At 42.8% G+C, this 15,466-nt stretch overlaps 1 protein-coding gene across 3 annotated transcripts in view; it reads right to left on the bottom strand.

Annotated features, from left to right (window-relative positions):
* Positions 1-15,466, bottom strand: part of eipr1 (EARP complex and GARP complex interacting protein 1) — a 112,314-nt gene that overhangs the window by 91,828 nt on the left and 5,020 nt on the right. Inside the window, exons 2-3 of one of the 3 annotated variants that reach the window (XM_038800331.1) lie at positions 8,845-8,928; positions 3,076-3,208 (exon numbers count right to left, since the gene is read on the bottom strand). In XM_038800331.1, the coding sequence (XP_038656259.1) occupies positions 3,076-3,208; positions 8,845-8,928 (217 nt within the window). Of the gene's footprint in view, positions 1-3,075; positions 3,209-8,844; positions 8,935-15,466 lie in introns of those variants that run through there. The other 2 variants (XM_038800334.1, XM_038800335.1) reach the window with 2 other exon arrangements.

Raw genomic sequence — 15,466 nt, 5'->3', positions numbered from 1 at the left:
TCTCACTCTATGCAGATGACCTGCTCCTCTACATCTCAGACCCACAAAGCAGCATGGATGGAATCATCGCGCTCCTGAAAGGGTTTGGCGCCTTCTCGGACTACAAACTCAACATGAGCAAAAGCGAGATCTTCCCAGTACACCCACAAGTAGGGGGGACAGCACTAAAGATGCTGCCGTTTAAACAAGCCCGAAACAAATTCCGCTACCTGGGGATCCAAATGGCCCATGACTGGAAAGGGATCTACAAATGGAGCCTCACCAGTCTGACGGAGGAAGTAAAAAAGGACCTGCAAAGATGGAACTCACTCCCACTCTCCCTCGCGGGGAGAGTCCAGACTATCAAAATGAGCGTACTGCCAGGTACCTCTTCCTACTTAGACCATTCCGATCTACATCCCAAAGGCCTTTTTCAAAGAAGGTCCGACAAAAAACAAAATCCGGGGGGGGGGGGAGGAGCCCTCCCAAATCAACAATTCTACCACTGGGCGGCGACGGCCAAGCGAATAAGGGGATGGATCAAGGAGCCAGAAGCCGAGTGGGTGTGCGTGGAAGAGGCCTCTTGCATGGGGACCTCCCTCTGGGCCCTTGCCACGGCAGCACTCCCATCCCCACCCAAAAAACATGCCAGCAGACCGGTGGTGATAGCCACCCTCCAGTCCTGGAACCAACTACGGCAGCAATTTGGCCTGACCAAAATGTCAGACAAAGCTCCCATCTGCAACAACCATAGGTTCACACCAGCGCTAACTGACACCACCTTCAAAAGGCGGGGGCAGGACGGAGGGACACTGACAGTCAGGGACCTATACACGGACGGCAGGTTCGACAACACTGGACGAACTGACAGCGAAATTCCAGCTAGCCGGGGGAACGAGCTAAGGTACCTGCAATTCAAAAACTTCCTACTAAAGGAGACAAGGACAGACGCACAACCTCCATGACAGACATTATGAGAAGAGTTACTGGACGCAAGAATACTAGATAAAGGAAACTGTAGCGACATGCATGACCAACTGGTAGAAAGGGCCGACACCGTACTGTTCGCAACAAGAAAGAAATGGGAGGACCACCTGGGGATTGAATTAGTGTGGGGACTCTGGAGTGAAGCACTGTATCGGGTCAATTCCACTTCCACGTGCGCAAGGCGCAGCCTGACGCAACTAAATGTGGTACATAGAGCCCACTTAACAAGAACCTGAATGAGTAGGTTCTTTCTGGAGGTGGAGGATAGATGTGAACGGTGACAAGGAGGCCCGGCGAACCACGCCCACATGTTCTGGTCTTGCCCCAGACTTGCGGGGTACTGGACAGCCTTCTTCGAGGCAATGCCCAAAGTGGTGGGGATGAGGGTGGAGCCATGCCCAAAAGTGGCAGTCTTTGGGTTATCAGACCAGCCAGATCTATTCCTGGGGAGGAGGGCGGACACCCTTGTCTTTGCCTCCCTGATTGCCCACCGTAGAATCCTGTTCGGCTGGAGATCAGCAGCGCCACCCAAAGGTGCAGACTGGCTGTCCGACCTCTCGGAATCTGGAGAAAATCAAATTCGCCATTCTGAGGTCAGACAACGGCTTTCACAAAACATGGGAGCAATTCACCCAATTGTTCCGTGACCTGTTTGTGGCCGATGAACAATCAGAAGAATAGCCAGGTCGCCAAGAGTCAGGGGAAAGTAGCCTAAGCATGAGAGGGAGAGATAGACCGGGAGAGGGGGAGGGGGAACAGCTAAACCTAAGAGGAAAGAAAAGTGAGCCACAGGAGGTGGGGAGGGGGCAGAAGCGGGGGGAGGGGAGGGGGGGAAAAGAGGGAAGAGACAGGGAACAATCGACGAGAACCAGGGAGGCAGGGAAATGATAGCCGGAAGGAGAGCACGGGAAACAATCACAAACTTGGCATCTAAAGGAACAGAGAACAAGGAGAATACGGGCGAAAGACGGGAGGAACGGCTGAAGCGGAGGTGCGCGCGAGACGACAATGGCAGCGAAATCCGTCCGGGAGAAGCAAGTGACAACACCAACACCAGACCCATTCGAGTATTGACCTCTGTAATTGTTTCTCCAGCACCCAAATGTATATCTAGCTCCCCAGTCTCCCCCCTCCCTCCCCCCACACAGTTGCCTACTTACGTGTTGTAAATAATGTTGCCAATTGTACACAGTTGCTATTGTTGAGCTGGTGCATAATACCTTACAGTTACTTTATTTATTTTTTTATTATTACTTTTTTTTGGTATGTTTGTGAGTGCCCTTCTCTTCTATTTATATATATATATCTTATTCTGTGTACATAACGGTAAATATACTTTGTTCAAAAATCCAATCAAAAACATTTAAAGAGAAAAAATAGAATGGTAAAAGTATAAAAGGGGTTGCCGACTTCCTGGGAACACCGGCACACTTACTAGCGGAGTCATGTTGGGGGTGCACTGGGAAGGTTTGCAGTTTCTTGGTTCCTATTTTGTTTTGAGAAAAGGTTTAAAAGAGACGAGTTGCCTACAGTTGCCACACACAACTAATTTCTGGAAATTGGCTATCACTCAAATGTCAACATTTGGCCACTCTATAGTTTCACTTGTGCAACTCTTGCGTCCCAACACTGCAATCACAGCTTAAACACATCAAGGTTGTAAGCAGTGTTTCCACTTGTTGCATGTTACACCCTGAACAAGGCAACTCATTTACTGCATTAATTTTACATGTATTTTCTCCTCGATACCAAAATCACTTAAAATTCAATATGAAGTGCTTTTAAATCAACAATAGTTTTCTGCATATTCGTTGAGATAATAAGATATCAGAAATGTTACTCAATTGTACTTATAGATGCATAAAAATCTAAACGCTCGATGAACTACATTTGTAAAATAAAGGAAACAGAGAGAAAAATACTTCAGATTGGACATAAACAACTTGCATCATCCAAAAAGGAAAACACTGCATAGAGTTTCTTCAGGTTTTTCAATGTATTGAAAATCCATGTTTATGAAATGTAAATATGCAAAATAAATTTTGCTGTTTTAAAATCCAGCTTATTTTATCCAATAGGTCAATGGACAAATCGATCCATTACACTTACTTTTATTGTAGCAAGTTGCCAGCACACCTTTATCTGCAGGGCTGGTACTCATGTGCCATATTTCTCCTACTTGATGCAGAAGGACGTTCTTGTTAATAATGTTATTTTCATCATCAAAATCTATGATGTGAATCTAAAAACATAATCCACATCTATAAATTAGTAATGAAAGACTGACTGCAAGTTTTAAAAAATATTACCCTCTAAATTAAGGAATGGAATATGAGGCTTTGATCAATAGGGTTCTCGGAATGCAGCTCTAGTCTCAAAGGCACAATCAGGAATGTGAGGAAAAAAAGCATGGTTTCATGGGGTGGTGCACTGAAGCTAGAAGTCACTGTTCCAGTCAAGGAAAATGTAATCAATATACATCGAACTCAAGATTTCTTTGTGAGCTGATACTGTCATTTTGATCAACAAATTTCAATCATACCTATATACAGTATAAATAAAACTTTTTTTAAACAAGCACTAATAATAACTACCCTTATTTTACTTTCACGGAATCATAGAGTTTACAGTGGCAGTGGATGGCAGCCATTCAGCCCATCGAGTCTGCACCGGCCCTTGGAAAGAGCACCCTACCTAAGCCCACACCTCCACCCAATCCCCGTAATCCAGTAACCCCACCCAATCTTTTTGGACACTAAGGGCAATTTAGCATGGCCAATCCCCCTAACCTGCACATCTTTGTACTGTGGGAGGAAACCGGAGCACCTGGAGGAAACCCACACAGACATGGGGAGAATATGCAGACTCCACACAGCCAGGGACCCAGCGGGGAATCGAACATGGGACCCTGCAGCTGTGAAGCAACTGCGCTAATCACTGTGCTACCGTTCTATTTTCTCCTCGTTTGAAGACAATAACGCCCTTGCGGGGATGTAATTCTACAGTCAACGATCCCGCCCCCCCAACCCCCACGGATGCCACACCCAAGTGGCAATTATTTATATGTGATGCACGATCCCAGACAATGTGCCTGCAGGATATTTTATTCTGTTCTCACACAATGCCACACTGTTACAACTCCAGTTGGGACTGTTGGATAATAGTTTGGAGTAGGATCAAAGGTTGGTTTACTATACACCAGTCCTTTGGTAGCATGATTATTTGTGGTCCAATACCTGCTCCAGATGAAGTCAGTTAACCGAGTACTAAATGGAGATTGAAACTGGCGCTTGCCTGAGTCTGAATGGGTTGGAGACAATGGGACAATTTTTTTTATCATCATTACTATTTGGGCACTAATCTGGCAATGCAGATCACATGCTTATTTTGGATCATATCTGATTTCCATTCCATTGCTTGCAAAACTCCACAATTTCTATTCTGCTGCCCAACTCTATTTTGGTACAATTTATTAAGAACCTCAATACATTTTCAAACTTTAAACATATATTTTTGTATTCAACTTTTTCATTTTATACATAAAACACAACCCATCAACATACACCCCTCCCCAATCGCACCTACTACCTCCCCCCAGCCCCACCCCTCCAAAAAGAAACACATAACCCTTCCCCTTATATCTGCACTTGCTCCTTTAGCAAGTAACGGCGACCAGCTCTTTGAAATTCACAATAAACGGGGGCCACCTTCGGTAAACCATTCAGTTGCTCCCCTCATGATGTACTTCACTTTCTGGTGCATAGAAGCACCATCAGGTCTCCCAGCCACAATGAGGCACTGGGTGGAGAAGCAGACTTCCACCCCATCAGCACTCACATCCAGGTAATTGATGATAACAATCTTTATTAGTGTTGCAGTAGACTTACATTAACACTACAATGAAGTTACTGCGAAAAGCCCCTAGTCACCACACTCCGTCGCCTGTTCGGGTACATGGAGGGAGAATTCCGAATGTCCAATTCACCTAATAAGCACGTCTTTCAGGACTTGTGGGAGGAAACCCACGCAGACACGGGGAGTACATGCAGATTCTGCACAAACAGTGACCCAAGCTGGGAATCGAACCTGGGTCGCTGGCACTTTGAAGCAACAATGCCCACTGTGCTAACGTGCCACCCGTAGTAAGTTGAAGGCCAGGACACCCAGGCGCACTAGACCATTTCTACACAGCAAATGTACTGGGTGGGGTGTAGCACAAATCTAAACTGACCCCAACTCAAATGGCCTTCATTTTAAATAAACATAGGAAAAGAAACAGGTTATTTTAAAGGCACTGATTGATAGGCCACCTGGTGCAGTTTAGAAAAAGAACATGTCATCTGTTTCTGCAGTTTTAATAAGCTTCACTGTCTGTGAACTGCAGTGATTTGTTTGATAACTGAGGTCATTGGCCTCTTAAGAGGTTACTAAAGGATTATCTGTCTTTGATGTGATTAGTGAAATAAATGTTTTTACAACAGATTAACAACTTGAGGGGATTTAATTATTTTGAATGGTTTTTCTAAATGAAATCTTTTTCAGTCTCAAATGTGTTGAATGGAATCTCTATTCGATTGTTAGAAGGTTAATTTTTTCATCTCCATTTCAAAAATATGGCGCCTGAAGTCTGCCCATTGAGGATAGTGTTAAAAAATGAATTCATGGGATGTGGGCGTCACTAGCTGGGCTAGCATTTATTGCTCATCTCTAACTGCCCATCTCTAACTGCCCTTGAACTGAGTGGTTTGAATTTCAGAGGACAGTTACGAGCCAACTGCTGTGGGCCTGGAGTCACAAGCAGGCCAGACCAATTAAGGATGGCAAAGGGCATTAGTGACCCAGATGGGTAAGGGTATCCAAGTCATTTTGATCAATGGAGAGTAAATAGAGTCGAAGTACTGATCAGCCATAATGTGAATGATTGGCGGTCAAGGTCTACAGGCTAAGCTGCGTTTTCCTGTTCCGATGAGCATCCGGAAAAGGAGATCTGAATTGGCTGATTTCTGGTTGAGATGTCTGGCTTTTCTGATGAATGGGAAGGAATGGTAACAGCACGGTAGCATAGTGGTTAGCACAATTGTTTCACAGCTCCAGGGTTCCAGGTTCAATTCCCGGCTTGGGTCACTGTCTGTGCGGAGTCTGCATGTTCTCCCCGTGTGTGCGTGGGTTTCCTCCGGGTGCTCCGGTTTTCTCCCACAGTCCAACGATGTGCAGGTTAGATGGAGTGGCCATGCTAAATTGCCCTTAGTGTCCAAGATTGCCCTTAGTGTTGGGAGGGATTACTGGGTTGTGTGGATAGGGGGAGGTGTAGGCTTGGATAGGGTGCTCTTTCCAAGAGCCGGTGAAGACTCGATGGGCCGAATGGTCTCCTTCTGCACTGTAAATTCTATGATTCTATGATATTTTTAAACAGAGACTTTGTGGTGGAAGTGAAGCAAATGAAAATAATACTTTAACTATTTTAGTGTTTGACAGAGAACTGAGAAGAAAGAAATGCACTCATTAAGTAGAATCATAGAATCACTACAGTGCAGGAGATGACCGTTTGGCCCATCGTGTCTGAACTGACGCTCCGAAAGAAAGAGGCCCACTTTCCCGCTCTACCCCCGAAACCCCATCTAATGTACATACGTCCCCGGACACTAAGAGACTATTTTATCATGGTCAGTCCACCTAACCTGTATGCACCTAGAGGAAACCCACGCAGAAAAGGGGAGAAAGCGTAAACCCCACACAGTCACCCAAGGCCATAATTAAACAAATGTCTTCGGCTCTGTGAGGCAACAGTGCTAACCACTATGCCGCCCCATAGATTTTCTTTGTTTTCTCTAATTCGGTATAAATTCCTTAAAAGCCAGGAAAATTAAATGTTATGGGGCGTAAGTAGAACAGTTAGATTAGAGTAAATGGTTTATGTAAAGTAAATTAAATCAGTGGAGACTTGATGATCTGAAATGACCTGTTTCTGTGTTATGACATTCTCGGAGTCTAAGTGAGTGCATTAGAACATATTAAAGAATAAAGATTTTTCCCTGATTAATCAAAAAACCAGAAAATTAGTGAAGCTGAAGTTCTTTATCAACTATTCTTTTAAAAGCTACATTGCTAAATATGAGCCAAATTAACAACAAATTAAAGCATGTTATCCCTACAAAATGTAGAATTAGCATTATGTTAGTAAGCAGCAGAAGTGACGTGATTCAAGCATATTTAACAGTTTTCACCAGACTTCCCTACTTCATTCATCTTTTTATTCCTGCTTTTAAATTAAGAATTTACAATTTCAAAACAAAGCTTTCTTTTGAAGCTAAGCAGAAACTTGTAAATTATGAATGCCAACTATTTTCAGTTAATAGGAATCAGAGATACATTCTGCATATCAGGTAATCACATTAATAAGTTATGCATAATTTTGTGTTCATAATTAACTGCTCTATTCTGCATGTTACTTGCAGAAGAATATGAAATCAGGTTATTTCCAAAATAAAGCCTTTCCTCGTCAATCCTGTCTAACCAAACACAGCCACATGGCTTCTGTTTCCTTCTACCTTGTTCAAATAAAGCCTCATGGTAATTAGAAAAAAAAACATATGGTTGCTGAGGGGACAAAAACAAAAACAACTACTTATTGCCGATGTTACACTGTTGTCTTTTATTTACGTACCTCGCAGCACTGGAAAATAGCATATCTGGGTATGAGTAAGTGAAGGCAGGAAGCATTGACCTCTAAATTGAACTCAATCTGTTTGTAGATTCAGGTACCCACAGACCTATCATTTGGAAGGCCTCGGATGCACATGAAAGTCCCAGTCTGTTGCTGGTGTATCATGGGTGACAGACAGCGAGAGAAAGACAGACACAATTCCACATCCATTCAATGCACAACATCCAGCACAGGTGAACCTCAATAATACTTTTGATTCATCAGTTCGCTTCAGTTGTTATTTTCAACTATAGTGCTCGGGCCAGTTAATGGATAGACCACCTTTCACTTCTTGATAAAGTACAGGCAAGCATGGGGTTTCATGTCTAAGGACATAAAAATTGGCAAGTCTTCAAATTAAAAACAATTGTGGGCTGGCACGACGGCCCAGTTGTTAGCACTGCTGCCTCAGCGCGCTGAGGACCCGGATTCGAACCCGGCCCTGGGTCACTGTCCATGTGGAGTTTGTCTGTGTGGGTCTCACCCCCACAACCCAAAAAGATGTGCAGGGTAGGTGAACTGACCACGTTAAATCGCCCTTAATTAGAAAAAAAAAAGATTGGATACTCTAAATCTAAAAATTTATTTAAAAAATTAAAAACATTTATACCAACTTCAAATTAACACACTGCAAAAGGTGAAAGAAATCACTTGACAGCTTATGTCAGTTCACTTGATTTACAATTCAGAACGTAGTCTACCTTTTTATTGACTAAAATGGGATAAGGGCTACCAAGAGTATCTGGCCTCCTTATACTGCCACTGATCCTAGGATCAGTCACTGAACAGTCAAGACCATCATTTCAAATATAATGATTCTTTTCTTGGGGTTCTAACTTCTTGGCCGAAAGGGGGTATGGGGGGGAGAAGTAAGGAGTGTCAGGGAAGAGGGGGTGGGCAGACAATGAGCAGAAAGTGAGGGGAGTGGGTTTGAGAGCTGGAGCAACCGGGAACTCCTGCAAATAACGCCAAAGTCCTAACAAATTTGTTTTCTCGGTTTCCTGGCTATCAGTAAGGGTTTGGAAGGGCACGGGTGGGGGAGTGGGGTTAGGGGAGTTGTCAGGTTTCCCAAGTCACTGGACATTCACCCAGTCATTAAATCAAAAAATCTAAATTATTTCAGCGTTTTTCATAAAAACACATACAACATTGTATAATGTGTCAATGGTATTTACCTGATTATCATACTTCAGAGATTGGGTGCCAACGAGGAATCTGATCGCATCAGTTTCAGCAGTCTGTGGTGTTAAAGCTCGTGCCTGCAAAATAAAAGGTACAAATCTTTCATCTTACTGTAGTCTTATCGTTGCATAATTTCATAGTTTGCTCTCTGTCAACTATAAATTTAGTCATCACACCTTCCAATAGAAACTTTATTCAACTCTGTAAAGCACATATAACCCAACATGTAACCATATGTAACATATAACCATTATGGGGAGGCAGTGATGTAGTGGTATTGTCGCTTGACTAGTGATCCAGAGTCATATTCTGGGAACTCGGGTTTGAATCCCACCATGGCAGATGGGGACATGGTGGCATTTGAATTCAATTTTTAAAAATCTGGAATTAAAAATCTAAAAGGTGACAATGAAACCTTTGTTGATTATTGTAAAAACCCATCTGATTCACTAATGCCCTTTAGGGAAGGAAATCTGTTGTCCTTACTGGGTCTGGCTTACATGTGACTCCAGACCCACAGTAACGTGGTTGACTCTTAAATACCCTCAGGAATGAGCAATAAATGCTGGCCCAGCCAGCAACGCCCAGAGCCCATGAACAAATAAAAAAAATAAGAAAAGCAACAGTCCAAAGTTGATAAATACCCAGTGTTGGAGAAATGAAATTAAAGGCATGTTTCCGATATATGCTGCACTCTGCCTCAGAAAGACAGAGCATAAAATGGATGTACAATTGAAGAATGTCAACGTGTAAGATTCTCCTTCAAGTATCATGTAATTACATCCAGGAGAAATTCACAAAAACAAACAAGATTGATCAGTCTGACATTAGTTCTGCAGGCCTTGAAGACAAGAGACAAACCTAATGTAGACAGAACTGTGCAAGCACAGATGGATACCAGCAGACGCGATACTTGCTGAGAGCGATGGAGAATGGAACAGCAACTACAAGAGATGTACCAGAGTTTTATTTATTTGAACACATCGAGAAAGAAAATATTTGAATTTATATATTGTCTTTCATGTTTTTGGAAATCCCAAAGAACTTCATATATTTTTCAATCACTTTTGAAGCATTCCCTGCTGGTATGTAAGCAAACACAGTGGACAATTTGTGTTGCAAGATCTCACATTGTGCAATGAGAAGAATGACGAGATCATTTGGCTCAGAACTTCACATCTTGGTCAAAATCCCTATTTCCAACCCAGATCAGACAATAATCACGTACTTACTTTCCTAAGATTTTGCAGGCCTCTCTTCCAATGGAGGATCCTTCGAATCTCGGGTAGCATATCAATCCTCACAAGAAGGAACAGAGAATATCTGTGTGGAAACCATGGCCCCTTTTTATGTCACTAGCTGCCATATTCCAGTAAGTAAAACATTTAAAAGGCCACTTTGAAAGAAGTATATAAGGTAAGTGGGTATGGTGGCTGGTGGGTGAAAGTATCGCTGTAGTCGGCAGTGGGTGGGGGGGGGGGGGGTGTCAAAACGTGGGCGGCAGTTTACAATCAGTACTGGGGAGATTCTGGGCCCGACACAAAACGTTAGCACTCTCTCTCTCCACAGATGCTGTCAAACCTGCTGAGATTGTCCAGTATTTTATGTTTTTGTTTAAGGCTATTTTAGACCTGGTAATCTAATGAAGCAGGATTAATGAATGACCTCATGGTAAAGGATCATTTCAGTAAGAGTGATTGAATTTCACGTTCAGTTGGAGGGTGTGAAAATTGGGTCTGATGGTAGAGAAACAGCAGCAGCTATTTGAGGAGCTATTTCATATCTCTCACCAAAGATATATTTAAATAAGAAAGAACGGCACTTCGAGAAGATGTATTATCCGTGGCTAATCAAGGAAGTCAAGGATGGCACAAAATTGAAAGCAAACAATGCTGCAAAGGCTTCTTACCCCAGAAGATTGGGAATATTTTAGAAATCAGCAACGGATGACGAAAAATAAAAGCGGGGAAAATTGGAGTATGAGTGAAACCAAGCAAGAAATTTGAAAACAGACAATAAAAGATTCCACAAATATATAAAAAGGAAGAGAGTAGCTAAAGTAAGCATTGGTCAGTCAGTGGGTGAAACTGGAGAAGTATTATTGGGAAACAAGGAAATGGCACCATTAACAAGTATTTTGTTTTCACAGTAGAAAACACAGAGAGTATCCCAAAAATAGTAGGCAATCAAAAGAGAGGAACTTAAAACAAATCACCAACTGACTAAAGAGCGACAAGTTCCCTGAACCTGATTGGCTGCATCCTGGCGTTTTAAAACAAGTGGCTTCAGCGATCATTGATGCATTGGTTGTGACCTTTCAAAGTTCTCTGGCTTGGACCTGGCAGATTTGAAAACTGCAAATGTACCAGCAATATTCAAAAGAGGGAATCAGAGAGCAGGAAACTACAGGCCAGTTAGTCTAACATCAATCATTGGAAAAATGTAGAATACTACATTCAGGCAGATTTTGTGGAAGGGAAATAGTGTTTGATGAGGTTCTGAGAGTTCTTTGAGGAAGTAACAAGGGTGGAAAAAGAGGAACCAGTAGTGTACTTGGATTTCCAAAAGACAATCAGTAATATATCAGATAAAATATTTTAAATTCACTTACGGTACTGGCTAGGCCAGCATTTATTGCCCATCCCTAATTGTCCCTGCAAAGTTGGTCGAGAACGGTCTTCTTCAACCGCTGCAGTATGTGTAGCGTAGGTACACCACAGTGTTGTTAGGGAGGGAGTTCCAGGATTTTAACCCAGTGAAAGAACAGTGATATTGTTTCAAGTCAGAATGGTGAGTAACTTGGGAGAAAACTTCCAGTTGGTAGCATTCCCATATATCTGCTGTGGAGCAGTTCTTCTCAAATGTAGCAATTGTGGGTTTAGTAGGTGTTTGATGGGTTTCTGCAGTGTATCTTGTAGATGGTACACATGGCTGCCACTGCTTGTTCGTGATGGTGGAGGGAGTGAATGTTTTTAGAAGGAGTGCCAATCAAGGAGTGCTGCTTTGTCCTGGCGAGTATTCCATCACATTCCTGACTTGTGCCTTGTAGATGGACAGAATTTGGAGAGTCAGGAAGCGAGTTACTTGCATCAGGCTTCCTAGCTTCTGATCTGCTCTTGTAGTCACAGTATTTATATGGCAAATCCAATTTAGTTTCTGGTCAGTGGTAACCCTCAGGATGTTGGCAGTAACATAAAATGTTACTCCACAAGATAAGACCTCATGGTGTTGGGGTGATGCAGTAGCATAGATAGGGGACTGGCTAACTAACAAGGAGTAGAGAGTCGGATCGGGTAATTGTCAGATTGGCAACCTGTACCTTGTGCACTACCACAGGAATCAGTGCTGGGGTCTCAACGATCTACATTAATGACTTAGATTAATGACAGACTACTGTAGTCAAATTTGCTGATGCTAAAAACTTGGTTAGGAAAGCAAGTTGCGAGGGAAATTAAAATAAAAATTGCTTATTGTCACGAGTAGGCTTCAATTAAGTTACTGTGAAAAGCCCCTAGGAGATACAAAGAGTCTGCAGAAGGATATTAATAGATTAAGTGATTGGGCAAATATTTGTCAGATGGAGTATAATGTGGGAAAATGTAAGGTTACCCATTTTGGTAGGAAGAATTAAAAAGCAGACCATGACTTAAATGGAAAGAGGCTGCAGAATTATGCAGTATAGAGGAATCACAAAAAGGTTAGCACACAGTGAGAGCAAGTAATTAGGAAGACAAACAAAACGTTGACCATTATTCCAAATGGAATGAAGTAAGGAAGTTTTGCTGCAGCTGTAGAGCATTGGTGAAATCGCACATGGAGCACTCGGTATAGTTTTTGTCTTCTTACTTAAAGAGGGATATACCTGCAGTGGAAACTGTTCAGAGAAAGTTCTCCAATTTGATTCCTGAAATGAATGAGTTCCCTTATGAATAAAGTTTCCGCAGATTGGTCCTATACTCAATCAACAGATTAGGCCGATACGCAATGGAGTTTAGAAGAATGAGAAGTGATCTTATTGAAATATAAATTTCTGAGCGGGCTTGACAAGGCAAATGCTGGGAGGAAGTTTCCTCTTGCAGGATAATCTAGACTAGAGGTCAGTTTAAAAATAAGCTGTTCCCCATTTAACTCAGAAATGAGGAAGAATTTCTTCTCTCAGAGTTTCGAATGCCTTTGGAATTCTCTTCCAAAGAGAGCAGTGGAGGCAGTCATTCAATATATTCAAAGTTAAGTTTGACTGATTTTTAATCAACAGAAGCATTAAGGGGACAAGGGGGAAAGTGAAATTAAGGCCACAATCCGATCAGCCTCGATTTTATCAAATGGCAGAATAAGATTAATGAGCTGCATGGCCTATTTAGCTTTTCTTCCTCAAGATCTTACTTGGGGCCTGAGCCCATTCCCTTCTTTTCTCGAACTCCTGTGGGCTGGTTTAGCACAGGGCTATATCACTGGCTTTGAAAGCAGACCAAGGCAGGCCAGCAGCAGGGTTCAATTCCCGTACCAGCCTCCCCGAACAGGCGCCGGAATGTGGCGACGAGGGACTTTTCACAGTAACTTCATTTGAAGCCTACTTGTGACAATAAGCGATTTTCATTTCATTTCATTTTTTCTCTCCTGCCACCTTCCTTACAGGTTCCTGTGCCCCAGCCCACACCTTTCCTCAGTTTCTGCCCTATCTTCCCTCAAGCCCTTTATTAATTCCACATGTCTATGAGATTCACCTTCTGCTCCCTTGACTTTATTTCTGCCAAACTGCTGACCACCCAAGCAACATTCCTGCTGAGTCTTGCATGCAGCATGCAAAAACAAACATTCAGGCCTTCCACAAGTCAATGCCTCTGAATTTCTGAACCTGTGCAACTGCACAAAATAATTCAGAGACATGCACTGAAAGAAAATCACCCAAGTACCCCATAAAAAATAGGGAGAATGTTGCTTTCCTGTTCCCCACATTAGCTGATATTGTTACATGTATACTCCCTACAGATACTATCTCTCTCCTCTTTAAATCTGCAGTCATCACCTCTCCCTGAACAAACCAATGCCCTTGAAAACTATTGCCCCATCTCCAACCAGTCTTTACTCTCCAAAGTACTTTAACTCGTTGCCCATTTTCCCGCAACTCCATGTTTGAATTCCTCCAATTATCCCTGCCACATTCTAAAAGGACTCCCATCAAAGTCACAAATTATACCTTTTGTGACGTGACGTGAACTTCCCACATTATCTATATTTTTTTTAATGGCTTTATTGGATCGGAACGTCACTGGCGAGGCCAACATTTACTGCCCATTCCTAACTGCCCTCGAGTAGGTGGTGACAAGCTGCCTTCTTGAATTGTAACAGTGCAACAGCAGTGGTACACCCACAGTGCTTTTGGGATTTTCATTAGACATTGTCAGCTTTCTTTGAAACAACTAAAAGGTTTCCACTTCAGAGGCTGGTTAGAAGTCCACCAGATTTATGTTGGTCCGGAGTGACATGTAGGTCAGACTGGATAAGGGTAGCAAACTCCCTTCGCGAAAGGATATTGTTGGGCCAGATAGGTTTTAATGCCAAATCTGCAATTTCATAGTCACCAATACTGATACTTCATTTCAGATTTATTTAATTAAATTTGAATTCCCTACCTGCCTTGGTGCATTTTGAATCTTTGGATTATTAGCCCAGTAACATACCAATGAAGGCAACAGTCCCTACATTATGTTATTGGTTGTATTATGCCACCATTCGCAACCTCTCTGCAGTTGACCATACATTCGCATCCAACACCACTCCTACATCATCCAGATGGGTGAGACTGCCCTCGCCTGATTCCATTCTTAACTAACCAGTTGTAGCCATAGAATCACATGCAATGGCTTCCTCACCATCACCTTGAGAGTCCACCAACAATGTATCCTTGGCGTCCTATTTCTCACGTACATACTGCCCCTCAGCAACATCGTCCAAAAGCACGTCAGTCTCTACATGTGCACTGACGACATCTAGGTCAACATCACTACCTCTCTGTCTCCGAGCCACCAACTTAATTCGCATCCCTAGCCACGAAGTTGAATCTGACCATTCACCACTTTGACACCCTATTTGATCCTGACATTCGCATCCAAACACATAGCTGTTCTATCATCAAGATCCCTCATTTCTACCTCCATAACATCATCCATCTGCACCCCTTGCCTCATTTTATCTGTTGTTGAAACCCTCATTGCTGCATTTGTTATTTCTTTACTTTTCTATTCCAATATTCTCTTAGCTGGCCTTCCATCTTCCACCTTTCATAAATGAGAGCTCACCCAAAACCTGTTGCCTGTGTACTAACATGTGCCAAGTCCATTCGCCCATCACCTCAATGCTCACTGACCTACATTGGCTTCCAGTACAGCTACACTTCAATACTGAAATAATCATCACTGTTTCAATACCTCCACAGCCTTGCCATTCCCTATCTCCATAATTTCCTCCATCCTTACAAACTCCATCCCCACCACCCGATCTCTGTGCTCTTCCAAATCTGGTCAGGCACATCCCTGATCAAAACCTCTTCAGCAGCCTTCAACTACCTAGGCCCCAAGCAGAAACCATTCTGCCTCTCTCTCCTTTAAGAGATTC

Source organism: Scyliorhinus canicula, chromosome 6, assembly GCF_902713615.1.
Source record: "Scyliorhinus canicula chromosome 6, sScyCan1.1, whole genome shotgun sequence".
Lineage (NCBI taxonomy): Eukaryota > Metazoa > Chordata > Chondrichthyes > Carcharhiniformes > Scyliorhinidae > Scyliorhinus > Scyliorhinus canicula.
The sequence above is the reverse complement of the archived record's forward strand: the minus strand, read 5'-3'. Positions and strand labels throughout refer to the sequence as shown.